The sequence below is a fragment of the Aquarana catesbeiana genome, linkage group LG04 (genome assembly GCF_042186555.1).
Source record: "Aquarana catesbeiana isolate 2022-GZ linkage group LG04, ASM4218655v1, whole genome shotgun sequence".
NCBI lineage: Eukaryota > Metazoa > Chordata > Amphibia > Anura > Ranidae > Aquarana > Aquarana catesbeiana.
Genome location: NC_133327.1, coordinates 639,768,661 through 639,787,253, shown reverse-complemented (window position 1 = coordinate 639,787,253; position 18,593 = coordinate 639,768,661). Strand labels below are relative to the sequence as shown.

The window sequence follows — 18,593 nt, the reverse complement described above, 5'->3', positions numbered from 1 at the left end:
TTGAAAAAAGACTCAAGTCCTTCTAGTTCAACAAATAAAAAAAATAAAAAAAACAACCATACAATCCCATATACACAATCATATACCCACAGTTGATCAAGAGGAAGGCAAAAACCCCAGCAAAGCATGATCCAATTTGCTCCAGCAGGGGAAAAAAATTCCTTCCTGATCCCCCGAGAGGCAATCGGATATTCCCTGGATCAACTTTACCTATAAATGTTAGTACCCAGTTATATTCTGTACACATTTTTACAGCTCTTACTGTGAGGAAACCTTTCCGTATTTGGAGATGAAATCTTTTTTCCTCTAGACGTAAAGAGTGCCCCCGTGTCCTCTGTGATGACCTTAAAGTGAATAACTCAACACCAAGTTCACTATATGGACCCCTTATATATTTGTACATGTTGATCATATCCCTCCTTAATCTCCTCTTCTCAAGAGAGAATACATTCAGTTCCTCTAATCTTTCCTCATAGCTGAGCTCCTCCATGCCTCTTATCAGTTTGGTTGCTCTTCTCTGCACTTTCTCCAGTTCCCCGATTATCCTTTTTGAGAACTGGTGCCCAAAACTGAACTGCATATTCCAGATGAGGTCTTACTAATGATTTGTACAGGGGCAAATCTCTCTCTCTGGAGTCCATACCTCTCTTAATACAAGAAAGGACTTTGCTTATCATGTGACCTAAAAATGTGTAACTATCTTCTTTTTATTTTACAGGGCCTCTGCTTCCAGAAAATATATAATGTTCTGGGGGTTTAAGTAATTATATTGAAAAAGAAAGATTTTTACGTGTGTGCAAAAAATGAAAATATTTGCTCTAGAGCTGAACTGGTTAATCACCTTGCAGTGCTTCGGTGGAAGGGAGGCCCACTGCTAGATATTATTTTATTTTTTTTAGCAATTTCGGAGTTCATATTAAATACTGATTGAATGGATTGTTTAGTTTTGTCTTCATATTATGGAGTTTTGGTAAATTTAGAGGAGCTTGTACAATCAGATTTGTATAGTATACGGTTCAGCTTCAAGGGCTCACATAATCTCTGCTGATGTGGACATTTTGGCCAATGTGCTCTTTCACCTTGTGTGCTCTCGTACAAAGTTCCTTTTGTATCTCTAGAGCTTTCCCTGCTTTGCTGGCTGCCGTTTCTGTATAGATATGTGAATAGAACATGAAGGTCATAGAGGATGGAACAGGAAGAGACGGCGTTCTGCCTCTGAAATGTTAAGTATCGCCTCTGGTCGTGCAGCGCTGCTAAACTTCTCCTTTTGTTTAGAGGTGGTGGCTTGACAATAATTCTTCTGGTTGCGTAATGCGGTGATTCTTCTCTACTGTGTCAACATAGATTATTGTGTACCTGTACCACTCAGTGCGCGGGTCTCCGCCATACATACAGAACACTCCCAGGGAGAAATGAAGTACAAGAACAGCCTAGATCTATAGATAATGTGCTGCTTGGTGTTTCCTCTATTTACAGTTTTTCTGCTCAACCCCAAGCAGCCTAATGCCAGGTACAAACAGGTAGAAAACGGTCGACTTTCAGCCCATGTGCACAGCTCCCTGTCTGACAGTACCCAGTCTCACGATCGGCTTCTGTCTAACAGGCATGCTGGAAAACCAGCATCCAATCTGCATCCAATCAGCCAATGGCTGCCAGCGCTGATCAGTGTTTCCTGGTGAGCTTTGGCGATATAATTGGCCAAGCCGGCGAGGACGTTACTCCCGTGCATGCACGCGTGAGTTGCTGTCTACGGCACGGCTCTGAAGGAATGGCACAGGTATGCTATTCAGAGCGCATGCACCAGTCATGTCACCGGCTGCATTTAAAGTAAATATCTCCTAAACAGTGCACATTTAGGAGATATTTACTGTACCTAAAGGTGAGCCTTATTTATAGGCTTATCTATAGGTGAAAACCATACAAGGGAGTTTACTTCCACTTTAAGATGGCTGTAACTGAATTCAACAGATTGCAAATTTTGAACTCACACCAGCTCTCTACCTCCTCTCTGTCTCCATTAGCCAGTGCAAATGTCCATTATCTGCTAAATGAGTCGTTTCAAATGATGTGCAGGGGATGTTTGCCTAAAGCTCATGAATTGTATCGTCCTGTTGATTAAAGTAGATGTAATCTGGATGACATTAAGGCCTTCTGCATACTGGACATAAAAAAAAAAGCCACTTTTAAGTGCGTTAGGCGTTTTTTATTTCTGCTCAAACTCCCTTCTCTTATGCCACGTACACATGAGCGGACTTTATGACGGACTTTATGACGGACTTTCCGAATGAACGGACTTGCCTACACACGATCAACCAAAGTCCGACGGATTCGTACCTGATGACGTACGACCGGACTAAAACAAGGAAGTTCATAGCCGGTAGCCAATAGCTGCCCTAGCATCGGTTTTTGTCCCTCGGACTAGCATACAGACGAGCGGACTTTTCGACAGGATTCGAGTCCGTCGGACAGATTTGAAACATGTTTCAAATCTAACTCCGTCAAACTTTTGAGAAAAAAAGCCCGCTGGAGCCCACACACGATCGAATTGTCCGACGGACTCCAGTACGCCGGACCAAGTATGCCAGAAAGTCCGATCGTGTGTACGCGGCATAAGCCTATGTGTCCATGCACAGAAAGGCATTTACAGGTGTTTAGATGCTGAAAATAAAATAGCACATTCTGAAAAGGAGCATTTCAGCAGTAAAAAAATGCTTGATGCACCTAAATGCTAGGTGTGTTTAGCTCTTGAGCTTTCATTTATTTCCTTGGCTAGAATGAATTAATATTCTGGACAATAGAATACATGAATGAATGACAAAACGCTTGACACGCATGTGCAAAACATGGCTTTAGGCGCAGGTTTAAGCTGCTTTTTTCCTGCCAGGAGCAAAGCCGTTCAGAGGAGCTGGGCAAACACCCAGTGTGCATGAAGCTTTAGGACCCTTTCCTTCTGTTCTGATCATCAGGGTATCAGAGCAGAGCGGATGACAGGTCAGTGTTTCCCCTAGTTTCTGCGGAGTGGACAGACAGACCCCGCTCTGCTCTATGGGTGGCCGGGAGTGAACAGATTCTGCTGTCCAGTTACACTTGGCTGCTTCTGATCTGCTCCACCCAAATGTAAGAGGACCCAGTCCTCCTCCTTTTTTTTTTTTTTTTTTTTTTTTTTTTTTTTTTTAGCAGGCCTGATCGGAGCCACCAGTCCATAGGAATGCATGGACTTTCTGATCAGGTCTGCATGTAAAACTTACAGGTGTACCTGATCGGATCACCCGTGTGAAGGGGCCCTTAGAGTGCTAATGCTCTGTGTATCATAAACAAGTGCCTTTTTTTTTTTTTTTTTATCACCTTTTTTTAATCTCCATGCTGGTGATCTTCTGCAGTCTTTTTGCTTTGCAGTCTACTTCCTGTTTACATGCACTTCAGCAATGATTACATGGCATTTCTTGGGGCAATTTTCTCAATGGTGACAACCATGCAAGGCCACCTGTAGTCGCCACAGTACATGTGTTATAAGGTGACAACATAGGAGCACAGTTTTGGGAGACAGGGGCAAAGCATTGTCAGTTGTCACCCGATTACAGAAAGTACCTGAGCAAGGATCTTTATGGCAGGATCACCATGTATTATAGTATTGAACTCCTTCACATTTGAAAAATATAAAAAATGACTTTTCAAATTACGTGACCACTTCTTTCCTGGATGTCTCTCTGTCGATACCTTAAGGCTCTGACCTGAAAATCTGCATACAGATCAGGAAAGTACTGAAGGAATCGGATGAGAATGACAGACGACTAGTATTTTCAGAAGAAGAGCGGTGGCAGCCTCAGATTTCATTTCATTTAAAGAGGACCTCCCTCCTTTTCCGTCCCCCACTCTATAAACCTGTCAGTAATCAATGGAGGGGAAATAACAATTATACTTGCCTATATCCTTGTGATTTTTACTTCATACTTCCCAATTTTTGTCCTGCTAGGCAGCCTGGGTCCCTGTTCTTGCGTCGCCATTTAAAAAATGTCTGTGATACTGTGTGTGTGTGGGCAAGATAAAGCATGATGCATTCTGACTGTTAGGAGACTTCTCCGCCGTCAGAATATATTGATCTGTGCTACTGACGACAGCCTGCGGCACTGATCGATCGGGAGATCAACTTCTGTACAACCAGCCTGCCCATACATGGATCAAAATTCAGTCGGTCCCTGCTGAACTGGACAAATTTCGATCCATGTATGGCTGGCTTTGGTGACCACACTTTACAGAGGTTCCCTTTGAAGCGGCGCTGTGGCTTCACATGTATTTACAAATGTATGCAATAAAAACATTTTAACAACTTGAAAGGTTCAAATAATTAAACTATTTTGCAGACTAGCTGGAGGGTGCACTCATCAATTTTTGTATTGTTTTATAGAACATCAAGACTAATGAGTCAATATGCAGTATATAATTATAGTTGATGAGCTAATAGTTGTTTGGTCATGTGACTGACACTTTCCTCGTTTGTAATGCTTTATTACATAGAACAGAGCTCTGTTTTTCCTATCTTGTATTTTTCTGAATATATATTAAAATCTCCTAGCAAATATAAAAACACCATATACTAGTCCAATCATGTAATAATTCAAAAACTTAATTCATTTTGAAATGGTAGGATATCTTTATATCAGTCATTATTCACGGTGCTGTACAAAACAATTCCTTAACTCTGTGCTAAAGATATCTGACGAATGGACAGGCGAGTGTGGAGCGGTTCCCCATCAGCTTTAAAACTCAGTTCTCAGGGAACTATTTTCACCACGTCGTGCTGGGGATTCACTGCAATGGGCGCTATGGCACGCTGGGCATGAGCCGGAGATCGGACCTCATGGACAAACCCTTGACCTTTCGGACTCTAAGTGAGCTAATTTTTGAATTTGAGGACTCTTACAAAAAGTATTCACACACGGTGAAGAAAGTGAAGATTGGCTTGTATGTTCCCCATGACCCCCACACTTTCCAGCCAATTGAATGGAAGTATCTTGTCATCAACATGGGCAAGATGGTAAGAGCGGATGTCAAGAAGGAGCTGGAGAAGCACGCCCGGGACATGAGAATGAAGGTGAGTGATGTGCTGGAAAGCAGGAGAATTCGCATGACCACTAAAAATATCAAGACCTTTTAAAGCCCAACTTTTTAGTTTTGGACAGATTGGGGAAGGAATAGAGTTGTTGTCAGGTTTTTATCATAGTAGTTGTCCTCCGTGGAAGCCTACGGGCTTCTGTAGATGGACGAATGCAGTGTACTTTCAGGTGATTTCAGCTCGCACTTGTGATCTGTTCAAAAGGCTTGTGAGTTCCATCTTAGAGCCTTCATGAGTGCATCAGCATTTGACCTCCTATTTAGATACCTGCCTTGGCACTTCCATTGACATGTATAGGTAGCAAAAGCTAGGTATACAGGCAGTTGCAGAATCTGATGTCTGAATATTCAGTAGACCAGCTGTTCTCAACCAAGGTTCCTTGAGCTGTGGATGAATAATCTCCCATTATCTGATGACGCCAGTATAGATCTGTTCTAACGCCACTTGGCAGAGCCAGAAAGATGACACTAATGATCTTTTTAGCCATCTGTAAGGGGGGTATCATTCCAACTGGCTATCAATATACGGGACGTTTTAGCAATGACACCAGATGAATTTTTATTAAGAGGTCCCCTGAGACCTGAAAAGGGTTCTTCTGGGGTAAAATGGTTGAGAAAGGCTGCAGTAGACTGTTGGTGATCAATTTAAAGCACGGGTCTCCAAACTTTCTAAACAGGGGGGCAGTTTACTGTCCCTCAGACTTTAGGGGGGCTGACTGTGGCCATTAGGAGTAGAAAAGGTCCAGACATCAGTGGGAATAAACCATGCACCATGGTTGGTGTCAGTGGGAGGAATTGTGCCCCATCGTTGGAGTCATTGGGAGGAATTGTGCTCTGTCATTAGGCCCAATTGTTGGTGTCATTGCACCCCATTGTTGGTGTCACTGGGAGGAATTGTGGAATGTAGATATTTGTCAGCACACCAAGTATCTTCAATTGCATTCAAATGATTTTTATTGAAGAAAGATCACATCACAAACAGTGTAGTGCAACATTTCGGAGCCGCGCAGGACCCCTTCGTCAGGCATCTTCAGGACGAAAGAGTCCTCCACAGCTCCGAAACATTGCACTACACTGTGATGTGATCTTTCTTCAATAAAAACCATTTGGACACAATTGAAGATCCTTGGTGTGCTGGCGAATATTTACATTCTGCCGTGTATGGTCCATTATCCAGCTGGTGGTTACTGCAGCACCCCGTATCTTTGAGAGCTCATTCCAGGAACGTGTATAATAGGAATATGGACTGTTATTTGGGAGGAATTGTGCCTCTTCACCGGTCTCAATGGGGGGGGGGGGGTGATTATGCCCCATTGTAGGTACCAGTGGATGAAATGGTGCTCCGAGGACCACAGTTTGGGGACCACTGATTTGCATGCATTCTAGTCCACTGAGATGCATGGAAGCTGCTGTTTTTTTTTTCTTCTGTGAACAGTTGCCTGGCTGTCATTTTGGCCTCTGGCTTCAATACTATGGGGGTTATTTACTAAAGGCAAATCCACTTTGCACTACAAGTGCAAAGTGCACTTGAAATTGCACTGAAAGTGCACTTGGAAGTGCAGTCGCTGTAGATCCGAGGGGGACATGCAGGAAAAAAAAAAACCAGCATTTTAGCTTGCACATGATTGGATAATAAAATCAGCAGAGCTTCCCCTCATTTCAGATCTTCCCCTCAGATTTACAGCGTCTGCACTTCCAAGTGCACTTTCAGTGCAACTTCAAGTGCACTTTGCACTTGTGGTTTGAACTTGTAGTGCAAAGTGGATTTGCCTTTCGTAAATAACCCCCAATGTCACTAACCTAGATCAAGTATGCAGGTAAGGACTTTGACTTTACTGTAAATTTTCAGATCTGCATGCTTTTTGGGTATCAGTGAATCATAAATTAGAGAGACTAGAGAATCTGCATAACAGCCAGGAGGCAAGTAACATTTATAGGCGAAAGTCAGCAGTAACACTCCCTGCATTGGTTTACTTTCATCTGCGGAGATTTCCCTAATGTGCTGACGATGAAGTTATCTCTAGATTTCCCAGGCTCATAGCAGGAACCTCAAGTTATATATCTCTGTAATCTTTGTAGATTCTGAAGTCCTCCAGTGTTCAGTCTCCTGTGAAGGAGAGAAGAGGAAAGTCGGTGTCCCCTCCCAGAATCCGCATCAGTCCCCAGCGGAGAGTCTGCAGGAGAGACAAGTCGTGAGTATTGAATATTCACATTCTAGATATAAACATGGATGAATGGATTTTATACCATTAGCGCTTTTACTTTTCTGGTTGATTTGGCTTTTACATTGTTCTGAATTCTTTTATCATCAATCCACGGATAGCTGGAATCTAACTACTTAGTACCAGAGCCCTTCACTTTCACCTCTGCAGCAAAAAATAAAAAAAATAAAGCCAGGTAGCTACTGTATGTCATGTACAAAGGCTGCTTAATGTGGCTGATGCAGTGGTTACTTCCTCTAGTGCCTCTAGTCAGCAGAGCCACGGCTGTACTGAACTGAAGACAAGGTAGGTAGGGTCTGGTGCTCGTTTTGCCCTCTGAGCCAATTTGCCACGAATCCTGGCCCTCTTTTCAGATTGAGGTTGGTCTATGGAGAACTTATAGTAGAAATCATTGAGCTCTGCACCTTGCAGGTACTCGATTTTATGGAATATTTTGCTGTGGAATTTGGAAAATATTGAGGGAGGAGAGGATTGTAGTAATGATTTTATATAGCAAGTACACTTCTTTGTTAGGCCTCTATGTTATACCAAGGAGCCCCACCACCGCATCTTGTCTTGTCACTATGGCAGCTCTTGGGAGGATCGCTTTTTATGGAAAAGCTTGGCGTGATAGTCATGTTCTGAAGTGACTGATAAATAATCCTGACACATTTTTATTTTTTTAAACTTTTTATCAACCTAACCTCCTAGTGTTGCCACAGTAACAGGCAAACAGCATGGAAGCTCTAGAAACTGGAGTAAACCTTAAAGCATATGTGAACCCTAAGGCCCCTTTCACACTGGGGCGGGAGGTGCGTCGGCGGTAAAGCGCCGCTATTAATAGTTTTAGCAGCGTAAACCCGCCCCACCAGTGGCCGAGAAAGGGTTAAAAACCACCGCAAAGCGCCTCTGCAGAGGCGCTTTGCAGGCGGTATAGCCGCGTTGTCCCATTGATTTCAATGGGCAGGAGCGGTGTATACACCGCTCCTTCACCGCTCCGAAGATGCTGCTAGCAGGACTTTTTTCCCGTCCTGCTAGCGCACCGCTCCAGTGTGAAAGCCCTCGGACTTTCACACTGGAGACGCAGCAGCGGCTGTTTCGGGTCGGTTTGCAGGCGCTATTTTTAGCGCAATAGCGCCTGCAAACCGCCCCAGTGTGAAAGGGGTCTAACCTGTTTAACCACTTAAGGACCGGAAGGATTTGCCCCCTAAATGACCAGGCCATTTTTTGCGATACAGCACTGCGTCACTTTAATTGACAATTGTGCGACGCTGTACCCAAACAAAATTGACGTCCTTTTTTTTTTCCACAAATAGAGCTTTCTTTTGGTGGTATGTGATCACCTCTGCGGTTTTTATTTTTTGCGCTATAAACAAAAAAAGAGTGACAATTTTGAAAAAAAAAACTATATTTTTACCTTTTTGCTATAATAAATATAAAAAAAAAGAAAAACAAATTTCTTCATCAGTTTAGACCAATATGAATTCTACATATTTTTGGTAAAAAAAAATTGCAATAAGCGTATATTGATTGGTTTGCGCAAGAGTTATAGCGTCTACAAAATAGGGGATAGATTTATGACATTTTTATTATTTATTTATTTTTTACTAGTAATGGCAGCGATCTGCGATTTTTAGTGGGACTGCACCATTGTAGCGGACAGATCGAACAATTTTGACACTTTTTTTGGGACCAGTGACATTTATACAGCGATCAGAGCTAAAAATAGCCACTGATTACTGTATAAATGTCACTGGCAGGGAAGGGGTTAACACTAGGGGGCAATCAAGGGGTTAAGTGTTCCCTAGGGAGGTGTTTCTAACTGGGGGGGGGGGACTGACTGGAGGAGGAGAGAGATCGCTGTTCCTGATCACTAGGAACAGCAGATCTCTCTCTACTTCCCTGTCAGAACGGGGATCTGTTTGCTTACATACACAGATCCCTGTTCTGGCTCTCTGTGGAGCGATCACGGCTCTTTGTGGAGCGATCCTGCCGGGCACGCGCATCGGCTCCGGCGTCCCACCGCGGGCACGCGTTCCCCCTATGGCTCTTAAGGTTGCCCGACGTACACCTACGCTGATTCGCGCAGCCCTGCCAACCTGACGCAGTATAATGATGACGGCTGGTCGGCAAGCAGTTAAAAGAGAAATGCAAAACAATTGTCTGTGTGTGTGTGTGTATATCTATCTATATCTCTCAATATTGTTTTATAATTTTTTTAATATACGTGTTCTCATGACCTCTGTTCTCAGCTGCATAAGGGGCTAATGCCCCGCACACATGATCTGAAAATCGGTCGGCAGAACGACTTTTTTCGACAGATCGACTGGCAGGATCACAGGGGATTTCACACAAAGGAAGCAATGCAAAGGGAACAGGATAATTTTTAACACAAGTACAGGCTACAATACAACAGACACACATCTGGAAAATGAAATGTTTGGGTGACAAACCCTTTAAAGCTGGATACACACTATACAATCTTCTTCAGATTTTTTCATTTAGATTTACCAAAACCATATAATATGAGGTCAAACTTCAACACTTGTATGCAATCAGGCAGGCCCTTGCACTACATAGTTAAAGGTAAGTCTAAAGGAAATCGAACAACAAAAGTAGTATAGTGTGTATCCAGCTTAAGGCTTCATTCACAATGGTACTCCTGCGTTTAAGATTTTCTGAATTCAGGAAAAAAAAATCTAAGAAGTATAAAAAACTTTAAGGCCCCTTACATATTGGGCCAGTCTAATAGCAGTGTGTCCCTACCAGCATCTTGCGACTGGGACGTTCAGGGGCAGTGTCTAGCTCTGAAAACCAACAGCCTGCCAAACTCTATGGCAGGCGCTGGACTGGGCTTTGTACAGAATGGTACCTGTGTTCATAAGAATGCCCAGGGCTCTAAATGTGGGTACCACTCAGTACAGCATTCAGCCCTGTCCTGCAGCAGGACTAAACTTTCCATGTGCCATAGTGATCCTGCCTTCCATGTGCCATAGTGATCCTTCTTTTCTTCCATGTACCATAGTGATCCTTCCTGCCTTCCATGTGCCATAGTGGTCCTTACTTCCTGCCTTTCATGTGCCACAGTGATCCTGCCTTCCAGGTGTCATAGTGATCCTTCCATGTGCCATAGTGATCTTACCTTTCTTCCATGTACCGTAGTGATCCTTCCTTCCTTCCATGTGCCATAGTGGTCCTTCCTTCCTGCCTTCCTTGTGCCACAGTGATCCTTCCATGTGCCATAGTGATCCTTACTTCCATGTACCATAGTGATCCCTCCTTCCTTTCTTCCATGTACCATAGTGATCCCTCCTTCCTTTCTTCCATGTACCATAGTGATCCTACATTCCTGCCTTCCATGTACCATAGTGATCCCCCCTTCCTTTCTTCCATATACCATAGTGATCCTTCCCCCTCTCTCTCTCTCTCTCTCCCTAAGGGTTGGTTCATACTGCAGTACTTATTGTCTGGCTCCATCCTGGGTTCCTCAGGTCCTTCATATTTCTCTATTTTAAGCTTTCTGTCTATTTTCAGTATATATTGGAAGTAATTTTCTAAATGATTGTGTTGAGGTTTATATGTATCCCTAAGACCCTGGCTCCTCCCACGATCATGTTTGGCCACACCCACTCTTTGGTGGGTGTGGCAATGTACATCGCAGGTCATTGTCTCCCTGAAGTGTCTCTTATTCTCAAGTTCAAAAGTTGGGAGGTATGCGTATACATGGGCAGGCCAAAAATGGGTGGAGTCGGGCGGGGCAGCAAACTGAGATTTCGCCTAGGGTGTCAAATCCTTGCACCAGTCCTGACTGTCACTAAAGTAATACTCTATAATTGCTCTTCACTCCTTCCCCAGTGGCTACTTAAAAGATTATGTAGGGATGTGAGTGGTTGAGAAGCTGGGCCAGCACAGACCGTTATTGGACACTTGAAAGTTGGGGGGAGGGCTATGACGATCAAGGAGTGAGGGGGTATAGCAACTGTGCTAGGGAATTGACTCTTCCTGAAGAAGTGAGATTTGCTAGCAAGTGCAAAGGTCAATTTCGGGTGAGTAAAAATTATTTTATGAAAGAAAAAACCCACTGCAAGTAGGCATTTAAAATGTCAGGTTTTTTTTACGTTGCTGACAGGGTCTCTTTAAACACTGTACTTTACTACCCATTGCGCCCTTTTCATTAACAGTACCATGTTCCATATGCAGTAGACATGTACACTGTAAGAGCCATAAGTCCAGAGGTTGCCTGTGCGGTCATCCATCCTGCATGTCTGTGCAGCTGATGCCTCATGTTTTTCCCGGTGAGTCTGGGTCTTTATTACCCATAAAACTGCAAATTGGCAACATATTTCTTTTTGGCAGGTTTAGTTTGCTATAAGAAGCCTTTGAAGCAGCTCTGACAGCCAGCTGGCCTTGATGTAAGTTTAAGAGCCAAGAGACTTGGCTAATAAGGGCCTGGGAGGTTTCACAAAGAGGTGCTGCCAGTACAATAAAACCACCATTAACTTGATGGACATCTTGGCCACAGATGTCTAAATTCCTTGCTCTTAGAAGTTTATCTACTTGAAGAGGAGGAGTTTTTTTTTAATCTATTTTTTATTCTTTATTTATAAGTTACAAAATAGAAGGAAACCATAAGGACAAACAGAACAATCTATTGCATAGCCATTAACACCTAACGTGGTATGAGCTACAGTAGTTGGCATCACCATATTGGTTGTACGTAGATGCCTTAGGACTGGATGGAACGCTAGGCAGAGCACAGACTAGAGTTCCCAAAACATAATAATATAGTAAGCATTAGCAGTGGAGATATAGGGGCCTGTACTGAGAGGAGGTTACTAAGTGCGTCCATCATCAGATGGGTAGCATAATGGTGTCAGAGGCGACCCAACAATTACTAAGCATTTTTTAGAGCAAGTATTTACCCAATAGTCAAGGACTGGGACCTGAGAGGTGGTATTTATTTAGGATTTATTGTGTAACATGTGGTAGGATATTTAAGGAGTGCAGGGGGTTATATAAGAGGCAGTGAAAAGAAGGGGGGGGAGAGGATAAAGGGGGGGTGCCACCGGCAGGGGGCACACGGGTGGAGCTGGGGAAAGGGACTTTTCACCAGTCAGTATGATGTAATTTAAGGGGGGCCCACGAACTCCGTCAATGTCCACCTACAGCATAGCCTTGACATTAACCCCTTTAAGCAGCTAATAGTCGTTTGAATTCATCACTGCATGTGAATTCAATTCAGTAGAACCACGGATTTCTAAATTTGGTTTGTATATTCTTTATGAAATTTGTTAGACTCCCCATCTACCTGATATCCTCCATCCTTCTAATTCATTGTTGGGCTGTCAGTTGTTGAGAGGACTTCCATAGTATGTGCCATAGTACATAGCCAGTATGCACGACCATGCTGCGTTAACCAGGTGGTGCAATATTGACTTTTTATAGACCGATGTCTGAGTTATGATGTAAAAGGAAAAGTTCAGGTGTCTTGGGGAGTTTCCGATCAGAGAATTTTCAAGTAATTTTCATGGACCTGTGTCTAAAAAGCGTCAAGGGAGTGAGAGGACCTAAACACAGATAATAGGTCAGGAGGAGTTACTATTTTATTAAAGATTTGTGCTGTTGAGGAACCAAGTCTAGAAACCAATTAGATTCCAGTCCAGTGGCGGCTGGCGAAGTTTTAAGATAGGGGTGCCAGACCCAACCCTTCCTCTTTGACCCCTTCCACTTCTTATAAGCCCCACCCCTTATAGAATCCACCCACACCGTCCCCCTATATTCCACTTGCTTCCATCCATAGTATCAGGAGTATACAGCTCAGCATATATAGCTCAGCGGTATATAGCCCAACATTACAGATAGGGTATATAGGTCAGCATTTCATATAGGGTATATAGCCCGGCATTACAGATAAGGTATATAGAGCATCCCCCCCTCATCCCCCATCCCAGGGCTCGTAGCACTGACGGCATCCGCCAGCGTGGGGCTTGCAGCACTGACAACACCCACCTACCCCCCCGCGGGAGGTCCAGCAGTTACCGGGCTGTGGAGAGGATCCTCCTGTGTCACTACTCTTCTCCACAGTGCGGACAGCACCAGCAGCTCTGATGTCCGCTTCTCATGCTTGCTCCCTCTGTGTCTCCTCCTCCGTCAAAGCGCTAGGCATCCAATTGTATCGCCTGCTGCTTTGGCCAATCAGGAAACAGGTCTCGCGACCTGCCTTCCTGATTGGCAGGGAGGCACTGTAGTGTGAAAATGTATTCGCTATGGTCACACAATTGGGTGGGATCAGGGCGCACTCTCTGCGCCCCGAGCCCACCCTTTTTTGAAGCCTATTAGAGCCTCTGGCTCAAACCAGGTGCTTAAACACCTCCGCCATAGGAATCCTTGCACCCGGCGTCCAGAAAGGGGCCGTGCGCATGGATTATGCCCCGTACACACGGTCGGACTTTGTTCGGACATTCCGACAACAAAATCCTAGCTTTTTTTCCGACGGATGTTGGCTCAAACTTGTCTTGCATACACACGGTCACACAAAGTTGTCGGAAAATCCGATCGTTCTAAACGCGGTGACGTAAAACACGTACGTCGGGACTATAAACGGGGCAGTGGCCAATAGCTTTCATCTCTTTATTTATTCTGAGCATGCGTGGCACTTTGTCCGTCGGATTTGTGTACACACGATCGGAATTTCCGACAACGGATTTTGTTGTCGGAAAATTTTATCTCCTGCTCTCCAACTTTGTGTGTCGGAAAATCCGAGGGAAAATGTCCGATGGAGCCCACACACGGTCGGAATTTCCGACAACACGCTCCGATCGGACATTTTCCATCGGAAAATCCGACCGTGTGTACGGGGCATAAGGGGGGCGGCGGCAGGGATGGGGGGCCTTAATGCACGGCCCGCCTCTGGTCCAGTCCTCATTTTATGATAGTGACTAGCAGCTGATTGACTATTGATGATGTGTCCCTAAGCCATGTGTTTAGATATATTTAAATCTGAAATTAAAGAGAACTACTGAGCTTACACAAGAATCTAAACTAAACAGTGTTATTAGCCTGTTTCTTTGGCTTCACTTACAGTGTTATTAGCCTGTTTCTTTGGCTTCACTTACAGTGCCTTGAAAAAGTATTCATACGCCTTAAAATATTGCACATTTTGTCATGTTATGACCAAAAAATGTAAATGTATTGGGTTTCGCTATAGATCAACACAAAGCGGCACATAATTTTGAAGTTGATGGAAAATTATGTTTTTCAAAATGTTTTACAAATATCTGAAAAGTGTGGCGTGCATTTGTATTCAGCCCCCTTTACGCTGATACCCCTAGCTAAAATTTTGTGGAACCAATTGCCTTCAAAAGTCACCATCTAGTAAATGGAGTCCACCTGTGTGTAATTTAATCTCAGTATAAATACAGCTGTTCTGTGAAGCCCTCAGAGGTCTGCTAGAGAACTTTAGTGAACAAACGGCATCATGAAGGCCAAGAAACACACCAGACAGGTCAGGGATAAAGTTTTAGAGAAGTTTAACCACTTCAATACCGGGCCAATTCTGACACTTTGCTCCTACATGTAAAAATCATCATTTTTTTGCTAGAAAATTACATAGAATCCCCAAACATTATATATGTTTTTTTAGCAAAGACCCTAGAGAATACAATGGCGGTTGTTGCAACTTTTTATCTCACACAGTATTTGCGCAGGAATTTTTCAAGCGCGTTTTTTTGGGGAAAAAAACTGTTTTGTGTTTAAAAAAAAAAACAAAACAGTAAAGTTAGCCCAATGTTTTTGCATTTTGTGAAAGATGAAGTTACGCCGAGTAAATAGATACCTAACATGTCACGCTTCAAAATTGCACACGCTCGTGGAATGGCGCCAATGTTCTGTACTTAAAAATCCCCATAGGCGACGCTTGAAATTTTTTTACTGGTTACATGTTTTGAGTTACAGAGGAGGTCTAGGGCCAAAATTATTGCTCTCGCTCCAACGTTCGCGGCGATACCTCACATGTATGGTTTGAACACCGTTTTCATATGTGGGTGGGACTTACGTATGCGTTCGCTTCTGCGTGCGAGCACACGGGGACAGCGGCGCTTTAAAAAATTTTTTTTTTATTGTTAATTATATATATATTTTTTTTTATTTTGACACTTTTTTGAAAAAAAAAAAAAATTGATCACTTTTATTCCTATTACAAGGAATGTAAACATCCCTTGTAATAGCAATATGACATGTCAGGTGCTCTTAATAGTGAGATATGGGGTCACTAAGACCCCATATCTCACCACTAGGCTGGGAAGCCTGAAATAAAAAAAATAAATAAAACGATCGCCGCTTCCCAGCCGAAGCGGCGCCGTTTTTTTGAATGGAGAGGCCGGGCGTGACGTCATAACATCGTGCCCGGCCTCCGACGATCATAGAGACTCCGGGGACCATCTGGTCCGCCGGAAATCTCTATGATCTACATCAGGCGCCGGGGGATCCACTCTCCGCCCGTAACGGTAAGTCGGAGCAAGCACCGGAGGGCGGCGGGAGGGGGGGGACGTCCCCTCTCGCCTCCCATAGGAAGGATCAAGCGGCGGAACGGCCGCTATGATCGTTCCTATGGTGTAGAGATTCGCCGGCTGAAACCGGCAATATCTGAATGATGTCTGTAACTACAGGCATCATTCAGATATACCTGCTCCCAAGCTTTGAACATCTCACGGAGCACTGTTAAATTTATCATCCGAAAATGGAGAGTATGTCACAACTGCAAACCTACCAAGACATGGCCATCCACCTAAACTGACAGGCTGGGCAAGTAAAGCATTATTTAGAGAAGCAGCCAAGAGGCCCATGGTAACTCTGGAAGAGCTGCAGAGATCTACAGCTCAGGTGGGAGAATCTGTCCACAGGACAACTATTAGTCGTGCACTCCACAAATCTGACCTTTATGGAAGAGTGGCAAGAAGAAAGCCATTGTTGGAAGAAAGCCATAAGAAGTCTGTTTGCAGTTTGCAAAAAGCCATGTGGGGGACACAACAAACATGTGGAAGAAGGTGCTCTGGTCAGATGAGACCAAAATTTAACTTTTTGGCCTAAAAGTAAAACGCTATGTGTGGCGGAAAAAAAAAACCCACTGCACATCACCCTGAACACACCAACCCCACAGTGAAACGTGGTGGTGGCAGCATCATGTTGTGGGGATGCTTTTCTTCAGCAGGGACAGTGAAGCTGGTCAGAGTTGATGGGAAGATGGGTGGAGCCAAATACAGGGCAAGCTTAGAAAAACCCGTTAGAGTCTGCAAAAAACTTTAGACTGTGGCGGTGGTTCACCTTCCAGCAGGACAACGACCCTAAACATACAGGCAGAGCTACAATGGAATGGTTTGCATTAAAGCATATTCATATGTTAGAATGGCTCAAAGTCCAGACCTAAATCCAATTGAGAATCTGTGGCAAGACTTGAAAATTGCAGTTCACAGATGCTCTCCGTTCAATCTGACAGAGCTTGAGCTATTTTGAAGAGAAGAATGGGCAAAAATGTCACTCTCTAGATGTGCAAAGCTGGTAAAGACGTTCCCAAAAAGACTTGCAGCTGTATTTGCAGTGAAGGGTGATTCTACAAAATATTGACTCGGGGGGGCTGAATACAAATGCACGCCACACTTTTCTGATATTTATTTGTAAAAAATGTTGAAAACCATTTACCATTTTCCTTCCACTTCACAATTATGTGCCACTTTGTGTTGGTCTCTCACATAAATTCCCAATAAAATACATTTACGTTTTGGGTTGTAACACCTGGACACCTGACCACATCTATATGAATACTTTGGACATCACATACCAAAATAATCAGATTTAATATAGAGTTGGCTAATAACAGCCTTTGACCTTCTAGGAAGGCATTCCTGAAGATTTCAGAGGGTGTCTGTGGGTATTTTGCCCCTTCGGCTTAAAGACCATTTGTGAGGTCAGGTACCGATGCTGGATGAGAAGACCACCTGGCTTGCAGTTGGCATCCCCAAGGTGTACAGTAGGGTTGAGGTCAAGGCTCTGTGAAGAACTTGCGTTCCTCTACACCAAACTCCTGAAACCATGTCTTTATGGAGCTGGCTTTGTGCACAGGGGCAGAGTCATACCTTAGCAGAAAATTGCCTTTCATTAACAGAAGATTGGATGCACACTTTTTAGTATTAGCAGTACAGTATTGGAATTAACCTGAACACAATAATTTGAAGGGGTTGTCTACATACTGTTGGCCATATAGTGTACTTTTTTGGAAGGATGACTCTAAAGTCAAAGTTGAGAGGCCTTACAGTACCCCTGTTATGCTTATAGCACATGATGTCTTTCCACTTTTAGTTTAAACACATAATAGAGGGAGGAGGGAACGCAAAAAACTCACCTGAGATTTATTCCAAAAAATTAAAGGCCAACTGGACAAGTAAGTAAAAATCTATCATGGATGGAAGCAATAACACAAAAATAGAAAAAGTACAGTGGTTACAAACTGTAGTGTATCTGTGGTGAAAATATGTCTGAAAAAGTAGAAATTTTAATGATCATGTTTGCCTTATTGGATAAGATTTTTCCCCATTGCGGTCACACCAAGTTTCCAGACAGATGTTCCCCTGTAAGTAAAATATAATATTCCTATATTAAACAGGCTGCTGATCTTAACATAATAATACATTCCTGAAATACTGGTGACATAACGGACAGGTGCAGGATCCACTGGTGACGTAGGGCTCGTATAAAGTTAAATTTATCCCTGTCTACATGTCAGGGTGTAATTATAGATTCTGCTGCCTCATGTCACACTACTCCCCTCTCGGTGATATGCCAAGGCTCGACAGTCCTCTCCATTCAAGCAAGCCGAAATATTTTCCCCTGTAAACACTGCCGTTGTTATGAGCTAGTCATTGGGTTAAGGCAGGATAAGCATCATGTTCCAATTATGTTCTACAGTGAGCCCAGCAGCTGAAGTTTAGACATTACACAAAGAGCTATATATGACCCATGAGGTCTTATCATTGACATTTCAGTGAGGACTCCTGTTCCCTGTGCTGATTATTATAATGCATTGCATAGACCCTCAGTCTTTCCCATTCACCAGGCTCCAGAAATATCCAAAGTGTAGTATCTACTAATGCCTCTGAGGTCATCGGTATTCATAACCCCTGATTCTATTTGTGCTCCCCTGCCTCAGCATCCCATCTTTACGCAAGCTGTAGAGAGGCAAATGCCATCCTGCCCCAGCTGTCACTGTGTCCTTGTTGACATGTGAGC

At 43.6% G+C, this 18,593-nt stretch overlaps 1 protein-coding gene across 2 annotated transcripts in view; it reads left to right on the top strand.

Moving 5' to 3' along the window:
- Nucleotides 1–18,593, top strand: part of VASH2 (vasohibin 2) — a 157,135-nt gene that overhangs the window by 124,286 nt on the left and 14,256 nt on the right. Inside the window, exons 6-7 of one of the 2 annotated variants that reach the window (XM_073628397.1) lie at nt 4,711–5,092; nt 7,192–7,304. In XM_073628397.1, coding sequence (XP_073484498.1) covers nt 4,711–5,092; nt 7,192–7,304 — 495 coding nt within the window. Of the gene's footprint in view, nt 1–4,710; nt 5,093–7,191; nt 7,309–18,593 lie in introns of those variants that run through there. The other variant, XM_073628398.1, reaches the window with a different exon arrangement.